The 13,462-nt window shown below is 38.4% G+C and overlaps 1 protein-coding gene across 8 annotated transcripts in view; it reads right to left on the minus strand.

The window, feature by feature from the left end:
* AFF2 (AF4/FMR2 family member 2) overlaps positions 1 to 13,462 on the minus strand; it is a 336,455-nt gene that overhangs the window by 245,527 nt on the left and 77,466 nt on the right. For all 8 annotated transcript variants that reach the window (XM_032124430.1, XM_032124431.1, XM_032124429.1 and 5 more), the window contains exon 2: positions 5,256 to 5,376. In XM_032124430.1, the coding sequence (XP_031980321.1) occupies positions 5,256 to 5,376 (121 nt within the window). The remainder of the gene's footprint in view (positions 1 to 5,255; positions 5,377 to 13,462) is intronic.

Raw genomic sequence — 13,462 nt, forward strand, 5'->3', positions numbered from 1 at the left:
AAATTCATGCATGGATTTCTCCTGAAATATCTACTTATATTACCCACTGCTGAACTAGTCAGAGGATGAGAAGAGTACTGAACATGCCATAAAAAATGTTAAAAAAAAAGAAGATAATAAATGCAAATTTCCTTTTGCTCATTCTCAGGGATTGTAACATATATTAGCACTGCACTGAGGCAGTGATTTAAAAATTAACTGTTCAATGTTGTTCCCGTCTCTATACATTTTGCCTGTGCTCCTAAGTGACACAGTTAATAATCCCAGTTGTGGAGAACCACGAATCACTTTTGTTCACTAACTAAGTCCCTAGGTTGGTCATTTTAGTGGCAAAAATTATATTCTAGCTAAGCCAAGAATAAGCTCTTTGTATATGAGCAGTCTCCTTCAACTGAGTTGCACAATGAGCTGTTTGGGCAGCAGCCAAAACCAGGCTCTCTCTGTTCAACCCCCAAATTTAAAACAAGGAGATTCCATTGTGCTTAAGGGCCCAGCAGGAATTATGATTCGAAGTCTAAACACTTACATACTTGTTCTGTTTCCTCCTTGCCCAAACACTTTAACTCCTTATGGGATAGAACATGGGAAATAACATTATCAAAAAGAGCCTGACCACCAACCTTCACCTCTGTGGTTCAGCTGCACTTCCAGGGTGCATTTAGCTTACTTTCCAGAACGCACAATTTAAAAAAAAAAAAAAAAAAAAAAAAAGGTACTGACAACAAATCATCACTGTAACACCAGCATCCCAGCACACTACATGGCTTGTCTAGATCCTCACAGAGAAAATATTTTAATTTGAAAGTAGATCTTTTCTATAATTTTATGTTGGAGGTACCTAATTCTCTCAACTTATTTTCTTTTACATGTCACATGATGATAAATATAACCTTGCTTGATATTAACTCTTTTTTATGCCTAATGTTCACATCCTGGGGATAAAAGACATTGTATAAATGTTAGGTATTATTATTCATAGTCTCTTACTGGGAACATTAATAAAAATATATTTACTGAAAGCCATGGAGATTAAATTATTTTAAACACCCTTAGTGTATTTTAAGTACACTAAAGCTCATATCCAATGGCTATTGAAGTCAATGGAAGGATAATTACCCTTTTCAGCAGCCTCTGGACCAGACTGCAAAGCAAAAAAACCATTATGAATGGTAATTTGGCTTACGCTTAAATAAAACTAGAGCACACACAACTAAGACCAGACTTGGGCATTACAACCTGAATGAGCTCAGGCATGTAGTGCACTGTTCTATCTGCATTTAAGACATAAGGCATAACATTAATGTTTTTACTTTATTTCCACAACAAATTCAGGGCTTTCACGAGAAGCACAGAATTCTTGACAAGCCTGGATACCAGCAAGAGAAACACAAAATCCAGTCATAATTTCTGCTTGCTCTTTGTTACTTCCAGACTGGGGACAATTTCTACCTTCATATTCCAGATAATTGGCTGATTTCTTAAAGAAAACCGCTGTACATCTTATTTTTTGAACAGCATGCTGAATCACAATTTTGTTGCTATCAAGGAAATGCAGCATTTTCAGTATTCCAAGGCATAAATTATATGCCTGGTTTATGACTCATGGCTAGTAGCATTCCCCCTCATTCTAGGCTTCTGTTAATTTAGGAAATGCACATCTTCCTGCATTTGCTTCTATTTCTTTCAAAAGCTATCTGTAATAGAATCCTACTGGAAGACTAATTTGCTAGCTAGCTATTGCATTATAGTTTTTCAAAGAAAAGAACTAAAGCACTCAAACTTATAGGCCCCATTTACAAGTGTTTTGTGAAAATTTGCGTGAAACTTGAGGTTTCATAATTCATTCACTTCCTTATGCCTCATAGTTAAACTAACCTCCACAGATTAGAAGCTGAGATCTTTTTTATGCTAAGCTTGAAAAGCATGGAGGGACTTTACCTGAAAAAGAGAAACGATTTAATGTTCACCAAAGGCTCCGCAATGGAAATGATGCCCACTGGGTTCTCTTTCTTAAGTTAAACTCCTCTGAGGCAATTCCTTTGAAAAGTAGCAAAAATACTCCTACTGTTTTCTTTTAAAATACTCATCTCTGAAACTCTTAACTAATTCAAAACATTAAAAGATATCAACAATTCAGTAGTAAAATTACAGTTTCTCTCAGGAAAACTCCAATATTGCTTTTTCAAATGTCTGTTGCTGTTACACTGCAGGCCCTTCTCTGATCCCTTCTGCAAAATCAAGCATGAGCAGGTTGCACCAGGGTTCGAAGGCAGGACCTGCAACCCACATGCATTAAAGAGCAACACAGCCCTTGCTGCCTGACCTTCCCAAAATAATGCTGGATGTCATTGCTTTGTCAAAGGTGTTGTTTTCCTACATGAGACAGTGGAGCTTCAAAAGGAGATGTTTATCTTTTAACAAGCATGGAAAAATATATTTTATACACCCACAGAAATAAGTATCTCTTTTCATGTAAGTGCACACACACATAAACTACAAAGAATCAATGTAGAAACACACATTTGTCCAAAACTATAATGAACACCTATGTTTTATTTGACAGAGGGAAAGAAAGAGGCTGTAACAGCTAGGCTAGAGCAGAGAAACGACAGATGAAGGCAGACACTCCACACATCTCATGATACACAATGGCAGTAGGCTCCATGAGAAAATCTGAGCTCCTGTCTTTGTATAACTTTTAATATCCCCAACCTTAGTGCAATCTTCAAACAGCTGCCAATTGTTCAGTCTTTAAAACTTCAGTAACAGCAGTGGTGGTATTCCCTACCCTGACAGTCCCTCCTCTGGATACTGCTGAAGCAAATGAGGAAGAAATGATAAACAAGTAAGGACAGTAGGTCTGGGAATAAAAGAAAGAGAAAAGAGATGTTTCCGATTTCCTGAGACCTGCTATTCCCAACCTCTTCTTTGTCACTGCAGTCTCCATGCTAGCTCATGCCCCCAGATCTTTCAGAAATGTACCAGCTGTACCGAGAGCTGACGCTCATTAGCAGAGCCAGCCCAGTGAGGATGGGGACCTTGTGCCCATCACAGGCCAAAACACTTTGCTGGGCAGTGTTTTACCTCACTCTGCTCCCCCTGAGTGTGACCAGAAGAAACAAGTTCAGCTTCTTGTGCGCGCAAGGCCTCGAGTCTCATGAACACAGAAACATCTGTTCGTCTCAGAGAAGAAATTCAAACTGCACGTGCAGGATATTTGTTCTCACGTCAGGGTCTCTTCATTTTGTTTTAGAATAAATGCAAACAAAACCCTAAATTTAGTTTTGCACTTATTTAAGAATACAAATCACTACATATCCACTAAGAGTTAGATTCAGCTTTTATTAGTGCCTAGGAAACTATACTGTGGCTGGGTCTTAGCAATGCAGAACTTAAAAAGGAAATAGTGGTCTATCACTTTATCCCTTTTTTCCTCATAGTGTAAAGTGTAGGCAAGACCTAGCTTTCCTATTCAGTTTTGCTACCTGTTTTTTCAAATTTAAGACAGATTTAACTACTAGCTATTTAACTATTTTTGCATGCAATTTCCTCTCAATTTTTATCTTTCACAATTTATAATTATAATGCTTTTTTTATGGAGGTAATGTATTATGTTTTGCTTAATCACACAAAGTTTACAAACTTCTCTGCCAAGTAGGTGAAAAGGAATTAAAAGAAAATTGCCCAGAAAGACCACCAGGATAATTGGCTAAATTTTTGCTTTTTAGTTCTTCAATTTTTGAAAGAAAAAAAACAACACATGCTCTGTGTACACTTGGTGTAAATACATACACACTAACCAGATCTAAAATCAGATACTGTCATGCTTATTATACAATAGATATTGGTGGTGTATGATTTTAGTTCTTGACACAAAATTTTGCACTGTTTTGCATACTGGTCTACTTCCTGAAATCCAAATGACCATTTGCATTAGTCTAATGGAATTATCCATACAATATTATTTACAATAATATTGATTAGCTACATGGACTGGTAATGTTCCACAGAATTAATTTATCATGGTATCAATCACCTACCAACTATCTGTCACGGGTAAGGGATCTTTCTGCCTTGGGTAAGGAAGGAATCTTTACCCCTGAGAAGCATCCCAGCTCAAGCAGAGGGCCACCTGGGGTGCAGTCCAGCTGCACTTCAGGGAGAGACCAAATTGGGCCCATTCTGGTGGCAGTATTTACAGGGTAAAGTAGTTGGCTGCTAATCAACAGAATAGACAAGATGGATGTCTTCACTTTAGCTTTGATATCTTGTTCTGTACTTTGGTTATCTTCCGCTTTTGGGTTTCAAAACCACCTTTTAAAATACCTGTCAAGATACCTTCACTCCCTTGAACATGAGCCAGGGGCTTTCCAGCTGGCAAGTTCACGCCAAGGAAGAAAGGCCTGTTGCTCCTCAGCCAGCCTGAACCAAAGTACAGCCTGAAGTCGAGTGCATCCGTCACAGTTTTGTGGTCTACAATTATTAGACACCATTTGATAATAATGACAGTCTTTTCTCCTCCTTTTTGGGTGATTTTCAAAGAGCCCTCATCCTCCCTTACAGCTACTAACAATGTAAAATGGAAAGATGAAGTGGTAGCCTTTCAATGGATGTCACTGATTGGGAGGAGAAAGAGAGATGGAAATTTACATTCTGATGAATTCTTTAGGGAATGTCTTACTGAAAATCAAAGCAGCAGAAATCATAAAGGGGGACATCCCTTGGTGATGAAAATCTCAGGCAGCAAAGCTCCTTAGAGAGAATAGGACTTGTAACAAAAGTCCCTTTCATAACCTTGTTATGCTCCCCAAAGATTCAGTCTCCCAAAAGACTTCTTTGGATGGTTATGATTGCACAAGAGAGATTATGGACTCTTTATTTATAGAGAGGACATTGGTTTTAACAACTCAGTTATATTTTCTTCTTAAAAATAAAATAACTTAGTGCTAGCTTTGTAGGTACAAACCCACTTGTAGAAATATCAGCTGCACATACTTCTACTGCAGGACTTTGCTGTGTGTTTAGAGGAAGAAATCTTAAGCTGGACTGTAACCAAAATTCCTCATTTTGCCAAAGCAACCTGGGCAGCACATTCAGTTTGGTCTGGTGCCATATGCTGATTTGGATAATCAGTGTATTCAAGAGTGTAAGCACCAAGGCAGATGCAATACTTCAATTTCTTAGAGGTGATGAGAAGCTTTATTTGTATTTGTATAAGACATTCTGAAAATGCAGAACATAACAATGTAATTTACCTTGTAGGGCTCCCCAAAGAGGTTAAAACCTGAAGCAAAGAGATCTTCATCTTGCTGGACTTCCTGGTTTCTCCTCTCCCATTCCTTCCTCTTAAGTGCACTCCGGTCTTGCTCATAGTGACTGAAGAAAGATAAAAATGACAACACATTATTTTCCCCATAATTTTGTTACACGTTTATTACTATCAGTAATGACAACAAAACATCAGAAATAATGCAACTCCCGAGGATAATTCTGAAAGAAACAGCCACTGAATAATTTTCCCAAATTTAAATACGGAACCATAAAACTACACAAAATTGGGCAGTAGGACATGCCCATTGGAAAGTGTTTCAATGAAACAATGCAAATATTGTTTACAAATTAACAGAGCATTATGCAGAAGAATAAAATACATTCTGACATCCTTGTACTAACAGTCTGTAAACACCTGTGCACCTGCACACACACACACAAACGTGTGCCCACAAAGCATGTGTCTGTGCAGGGAAAGCAAATGTGAAGGCAAGGAAGCACAGCAACATCTACAAATCCATTACACTAAACATCCATCCCAGTTCAGCCTTGTGTGATTTAGACCACCTAATTCTGTCCCACTTCTTGTTAAAATTTATGTACGGCTTCATTGTAGATGTCAAGGAGGGGTTAAGAAGTGTTTTTGTAGCAGCAGGCTGCTGGAAGAGATTTTAGGATGGTTGATTCCAGTATCAGATAACTCTACACACAAACACAGAAAAGGATCTAGCTTCTCAGGGTAGCAATGGTGAGTGGCACTTATCTGTGTGTCAGCTTACTTTGTGCACCTGCCAGACCTAGATGACAGGCTGAGAGACCACACTCACTTCTCCCCTGAATAGCACTGAAGTACTTTGGTCTCTTGGCTCTGCAAACTACCTCCTGCTCCTCTGAGGGAAGAGATATAATTAAAACCCTGAAGGAGAGGGAAAAATAGCAAAGGAAAGAGGAAAGGAAAAGATGCATACTTCAACTTGCACTGACAACCTCTCATGTGACAAGCATTAAGGGACACTTCTGTGCTTTCAACCCGCATCTGATTTGTTACAAGGCTTTTGGCTCTGCTTTGTGTCAGTTAATTAGCTGCCGAATTCCAGATGACAATTTGAATAGCAGATTCGGTGCATGCCCTGATGTTATCTGCAGTAAGCACTATCTCCCTGATAGATCCTGGCCATACATGCACACATCCAACACACAGCCTGTATGTACAGATGCTTACATACAAACACACATATTACAGCTGTAACAAAGAACAGTTAATTCTCCTATCTCTGGCAAGAATGAATTAAATCTCCATAGAGCTCCACTGCACTTGGAAGATAACCAAATAGCTACAACTTTTGCCTTTTTAGCTCAGCATGATGTTGTATTGAAAGCTTCACACCGAGAGATATAATGAGGAATGAACTGCACAGTGATGAGGCTTTAACAGTGTATAAAGTCACTGATTTCTGAGTGAAACCACAATTACTAATTTGAAGCACCAGCTAATTAAAACCACAGCTATGTATTTAGCCTCTTGTTATACCTACTGCAGTTTATAATTATGAGGACCTCTTTATCTACTCAATTAAAGTTCTTATGATTCAGGCAGGTTGTGTTTGAACCTGCAAGCCCTGTGGAGAGCACAGGAAAGCATATGTCTGTTGCCTGATGACTCCATGTAGCTTTACACTTATACATTTGTTTTTGTACAGGGAAATAAAGAAAAAAAAAAAAGACATGCCACAATGATATTTCTAAATAAAAAATATGAATTAATAATTGGTTTAAGCAATTCAAGATCACTCAGACTTGGATTGAATAAGGCTTGATTATGGCTTGTAAACTGAATGCAAAGCCACCTACATAGGCTGAGCTGAATGATTTCCATCTACATTTTCCTTCTACAAATCAGAAGGATGAAAATACACCATGTTTTGTTTTATTTAATTTACTTGTTTATAACACCTCCTGATGTACTGACATCACTAACACCAAAAGCAAGCTCCAGAACACTGTTATAATCAATGCTGTATTTCTGCAGAAGGTATAGTACTGTTTCCTGGATTCCTGAGGGAGACAGAAGAGAAATTGTTGTAAGGACAGTCACTTTACTATTCTACACATGACCACATTGCTGACGTAACACTGTAAATCACAGGCAACCTGTTCACTAAAAGGTGAAGGGGGGAATGAGTATCCCTTCCTTTCATATACTAAATCAAGATTATAATCCACAAGTATGGGAGTAAGTGAATGCAAGCTGTCTCCCAAACTGGTACCCAAAGATGAGGCCAAGGCTGATTCCACCTCTCCCCACAGCTTTTCTGGAGTCAGGGGTGGGGTTAACCCAGAAATAATCCAGCCCAGGAGCAGTAGGAACACACTGTATTTATCCCTCTCATGGGGGATCTTTCCAGAGATTTCTTTGGCAGTTTGACCCATAGACTGTTCAGCAAGATCGGGTCATGGTGGAGTTATAAGCCCAGTCTCACAGATCTAGTCTAAGCAAGATTTTATATCCTGCATAAGTAATCTTTGCTATGGGAGCAGTCCCATCCCAGGACTGCCAGCATTCACTTCAGAAAGAATTATTCATGAAACTTCGAGCTGCATTTTACAGCTTCCCAATGGCCTCCTTGGCCTGGGGTTTCAGGGTGAAATCCTGGACACATTCAAATCAAACTGAATCTGGCCACTGAACACAGAGATCAGAGAGTACAGCACACAACACATCTCACCCTTCATGTGAGGTTCCAGAATTTTGTTATCTAAAAGCCAGCTAAGGTCACAAGCATGCAAAGTATTTAGGAAACCAAGTGAGGCATTATACCATATCCTATCTGAGAAAAAGCAGCAAAGACCCTATGACTACTAAGATATGCTTTATGACACATTACAAAACCACAAATTCAAAAATTATGAAAACAGCATTGGCATAACTCAAAGTGGCATAATCACTTTAAAAGGCAGTAACTTAACACAGTGTTTGGAATGTTAACATTAAAAGTTTGAAAATACAGTATTTTCCAACACAACATAGTGAAGGTATTTCTCTTTTATTGTGTGTATGAAAGATTTCTATTTCAGGCACCCAAGAGGTGAGTGCAAAGGCACACCTCAAGCCCTAGACCCCAACTATGTTTACAGACTACAAAACTGTGAGAATCCATGTTACAACACAAGCAAAACCCTAAGTAAATTGCTACCTCTGCTTCAATCCAAATCTCACTCTCACATATTCTCTTGTGAGAACACAAAAGAGAATAAATTAAAGCTGCATTCTGCATTTCAAATTTTCCACTGGCAGAGTCACATGGCAAAGCAAAGGAAGTATCTATGCAAAAGGAAGTGGTTGTTCATCCTGTCAGGTCCATTACTTGGCTTCTTTCTCTGCAAATGTACTTTTGCTATGAGAATGCTTGACATGGCACTGATTGTGGCTATGGGAAGTCAAATATTGTAAGATTGTACACAGATTAGGATAACAATTTATGCTGTAATTCAAAGAGAGATGCTGATTAGATCTTGAGGCTCCAGTGCACTGAGAATCTAATGGGATGCTCTCCAGAAATTTTTAATGTGGCCACAATGCAATCTCTGCGACTTATGTTTAATTTTCAGCTTAACTAATGTTCTGTGAAATACAGATATGTGATTAGTGGTGAAGGTGTCAGTGAAAACTATAGTCAGATACTGTGAGGAACACCAGAGTTCAGTCTCTCTCACTAGTATGAAAAATACTTCCTATGACTCCTCTAAAGCCAGGAGAGCAGGATATCACAATACAGACTTTTGTAAACATTTTTTAAAAAGAGATTTAGAAGAAAACAGCTGTAGGTCACAATATTCACTATATCCGAGAGGACAGTTCCCTAGACACGACTGTTACATGACAATGCGGTTTGGATACATGAGCTCGACTGTTTTGTTACCACTTATTAGATTAATAATTGAATTTGAATGGGCAAGTCTGTATATAGATCTGAGAAAATCAGGAATGGCGAGCAGTAAGAATAGTACAGGAGCACATGAGACCACCAACCTACAAATTACCAGCGTGCTGCATATGGCAGAAAGAATAGCAACTACAACTGTATTGTTGTTTTGGTACGTTAACATTGGGGGCAGGCTGCAAATGCATTTTCAGTAACAGCATTTGGTATTTAATGCTTTGCAATCAGAGCAACATACATCCATTTGTCATTCTTCTCAGCTACAGCACCCTAAGGGACAGCGGTGAGCTGATGCCCTGTGACAGGCCAGGTGCTCAGGCCACAGTGTGAGCCTGCAGGGTGTCAGTGTGGACGGCAGAGCTGCACCTTCACCCCCACTGCAGCCCACAACGGCTGCAGGGACAATCTGGCCCAATCCCTGGAGAACAGAGAAGAGGAGGAGGTGGCTGAGGCAGGAGGTTGTAGCAAGGCAAAAGATAACAGACATGCACGTAGGTTTTGGACTGGAAGCTAAAAATGCGGATCTGGTGATACGAGATGAAAGTCAGATGAGAGCTGGCTACAAAAAGGAAAACTAGAGGGAGAATAAAATTTGGGGCACTGGAAAGTACAGCGCAGTCATCTGCGGTGAAAATGAGAGGATGCGGTGCAAAAGATCTGGAGGAAAAAGAAAAAACCTTTTAGGACAGACTGCAACAAAGTAAGAGGTTATAGGGAAGAGTTAAAGGGAAGCTGATGAAATGAGAGCACCAGCTAAAGGCTGAGCCCTAGCGTTTGGGGTTTATTTTCAAAGTTGTGCTAACTAAAGTCACCGAAGTCTCCCAAAGTGCAGAAGACTAGGAAAGAGCCTGAAAGACTGAAGAAGGAGCAGAAGAAAGAAGTCAGACCAGACAAGTTTCAGGGAGTAGTCTCTGTGATATTAAGAAAAAGTCGAAGAGAGAAAAATGATCAAACACCTCATGTTGCAGACAAATCATGAATGAGAACAGAATGCAGTTCTGTTGGTTCAGTCAAAACAAGAGCCTGATAGGGGAAGAATCAATAAAAAAGCAGGAGCAGAGAGGCTTTATAGCAGTGACAGAATACATCCATGAGGATAAATGAATGACGTTCAAAAAAGCCAGCATTTATCCACAAGTTAAGGAAGACGTAGTTGCTGTTCTCAATAACATGTCTCAATTCACAAAAACACACACTACGATCAAATGAAACATTTCCCTGCACTAGTTCCACCCCCCCTTAAAATATCAGATATGCCTAAATGATGAAAGACGTTCTCAAACTGAAATGTTTGTAATTTGTGGAAGCAAGAAATAAACACGAGCTTCTAAATTAAGACACAGTGGATATAAAATTATACAAATTTGAGAACTGAAAGTCCTTTCCCAAGGTTGTTGCTTCATAGTTTTCACTTTGCCCACAAGCACTCAGGAAGTTAGAGAAGTAAACTCAGAAATCGGGCTTCCTTGAAAACCAACTCATATGCCTGCCTGCACAAGGTATCAAACATCCCAAATCAAAATCCATTCATGAGTGTATTTAACTTACCTGAGAAATCCAACTCAGGTCAACAAGGATATCCCCCATGTTTAAAACACATACTTGCTTTTCCACACCTGTGCAGTTCTCCTTTAAAAAGTAAGGCAAAAAGCATTTCACCTGGCAATCAAACTAGGTGAAAGACTACCTCTAACAAATACATTACAATGGGAGTTCACCTGTACATAACTCCAGTTTTATCTCACCGTAACTCCATTGATTTCATGTAAAAGCAGAGTACCACAGCACTGTACAAAGGAAGAAAAACTGCTTTCCTCCATCTATGCAGATTCTCCCAGTATAAACACTGGTATTTTAATGCATTCATTCCAAATGGGGGGGGGGGGGGGGGGGGGAAGAAAAGAAAAAAGGAAAAAGCAGCCTCAGGTCTTAAATTTCATCGCAGGTCATAAAATGTATTAAGTAAATGAGAGGAATTTCAAAATCTGATATTTAAGCAGAAATATGGCCAACTTAACATATCTTCCCTGCTGATCTGAAGTCTTTGTTTCACTAATGATAAACAATATAAGCACTACCACACTTAAAATAGCAAAATTCCTCTTCCTCTGTTTATCACCATTGAGCTTACATCTTTGTCCTGGTAATTTTCCCACTTGACAGGGAAAAATTAAGCCATGATAGAAGAGCTTTACAAGTTCTTAGTATCTTTCATATTTAACATTTACTTTAATGCTGTCTTCCTTTTCATAACATGAATAGTTACTGAGAGTATCTTGCACAGAACATATCTATCAGTGCACTTCAAGATAAATGATTTATTTTAAAATATAGAATATTCTGACTTTGATGTTCAACAGTTCTGCAGAGAAACACTTGAGATGGTCAGTGGTTATCTATCCATGTAACCTAAATCTCTTCACAATTTGCATTACAAACAATGCCATTCCTGTAGCCCATTTAATAGAGAATACAGAAGATGGAAGCCTCCAAAGAAAATAATGCCCAAGAGACCCCTGGACGAATTATGGAAATGTAAGCTAAGGGTTTGGCTAGTATTTGTCATATTCCTCATTCTTTTTAGTTATTCCCACACATACCAAGTACCTAGAAAATGTTATTTTTACATCAGTTTTCTCCTGTTTTTAGTATTGTGCAGCCCCAAACCTTTCCTGACCATGAATTTGGAAGGAACGATTGTGGGGGAATGGATGGCAGAGATAAGCTCCTGAATAGTAAGCATATAAAGAACGGATGAGGTTTCAAAGGGGAGCATTTATTGTTTCCTGTATCGTAGCACATTGTCTTTCAATATGATTAGTTATCAGTCTGAGTTATCAAAAACTGGGATGAAATAAAGCGCTTACGCAGTTATGCTTCATTGATGTCAGCTAGGGGAGCATGAAAATCTCCATGAAGTTGGGTAATTGATGTGTAAATCAGAGCTCAATCACTCTGTAATAGAAATGGTCCCACTGAAAGTATGGTTGTTGAACTGTATTGCAGAGGGGTGGGGAAGCAAAGAGAAACAGAGTCAAGACTTATTTATTAAAAAAATATAATAACTGGCAATTTACACAATTTTCTCTTCAAGGGAGAAGTGCTGTCAAAGACATTTAAATGCAAGCTGCAGATCACTATATTTGGGTACCCTTATTTGGCAATAATTAACTGTTTCTGTTTTATTAAAATGCTTGGGGACACTGTTATGGATATTTAAAAAGCAAATTAAATGAACATGTTCATCCTTTGAAAGGCAACACGTGTAAATGACATCAGCAATTGTAATTTGCTTAACAATGTGTGTTCAAGGTATGTTTTGGAGTCCTATTACAGTCTTCTTGTCAGTTCAAATTTGTGGTATGAGAAACAAAAGCAAAACTGAAAGAAAAAGAAGGGGAAAAAAAGGAACCTAAAGAGAAAAATGGTTATAACCACATCTTCAGAAGAACATAAAAAAGACAAACAGTCATTAGAACATCAGTCACATAAAATAGCTTTCCAACATGTGGTATTTCTCAGAGTAAACATCGGATTCATAAAGAAAAGAGCTAGTTAAGATAACATTATGGGGTTATTTTTGTTGTATTTTTTTTTCTTTAAATAAATGAATGCACATTAAGGTGTTGATATCAACTTTCCAGAAACACCTGGAATCCACTGTTCTAATTATGACTTGCAATAAACCACTGATAAACTCTAACAAACTTACATAAATGTGAAATTAAAGAGCATTTTTGGCATCAAATGAATTACATTCAGGACACTAGGGCTGGATTAGGAAGGTTTATTAAATGGGTAATGTGCTGTGACTGTAAGAGGACTGATTACTACAAAGGGGTTGAATAGGAAAGAAAATAGGAAACCTTAACTCTCAGTTTCATTGCCTGAGTTTAACAGAACATAACAGATTTCTAAATGTTTTTTGGATCGGGGGTTTTGTTATGATTTCATTGAAGGCAGTGAAGCCATTAAGCCTTTGCCAAAGCATGGACTATATTTCAGAGATATCTCCTAACAACTTCCTAGCTGCCATCATACTTCACATGCCCATCAGCACCAGCACTCTGTATTAATGTACTACAGATGAATACAGTTTTGTTTAGTTGCATGCTGTGCATTATTCTTCATACACATTAATAGCAAATGTGGCATAACACTGCTACAAAGAGTATATTTTACATATATTACTCCCAAGACATAACATTAATTTGAATCAATAAAAATCTTCTGACAGTGCTTGTTACAGT

The sequence above is a fragment of the Corvus moneduloides genome, chromosome 14, assembly GCF_009650955.1.
Source record: "Corvus moneduloides isolate bCorMon1 chromosome 14, bCorMon1.pri, whole genome shotgun sequence".
In the NCBI taxonomy this organism is placed as follows: Eukaryota; Metazoa; Chordata; class Aves; order Passeriformes; family Corvidae; genus Corvus; species Corvus moneduloides.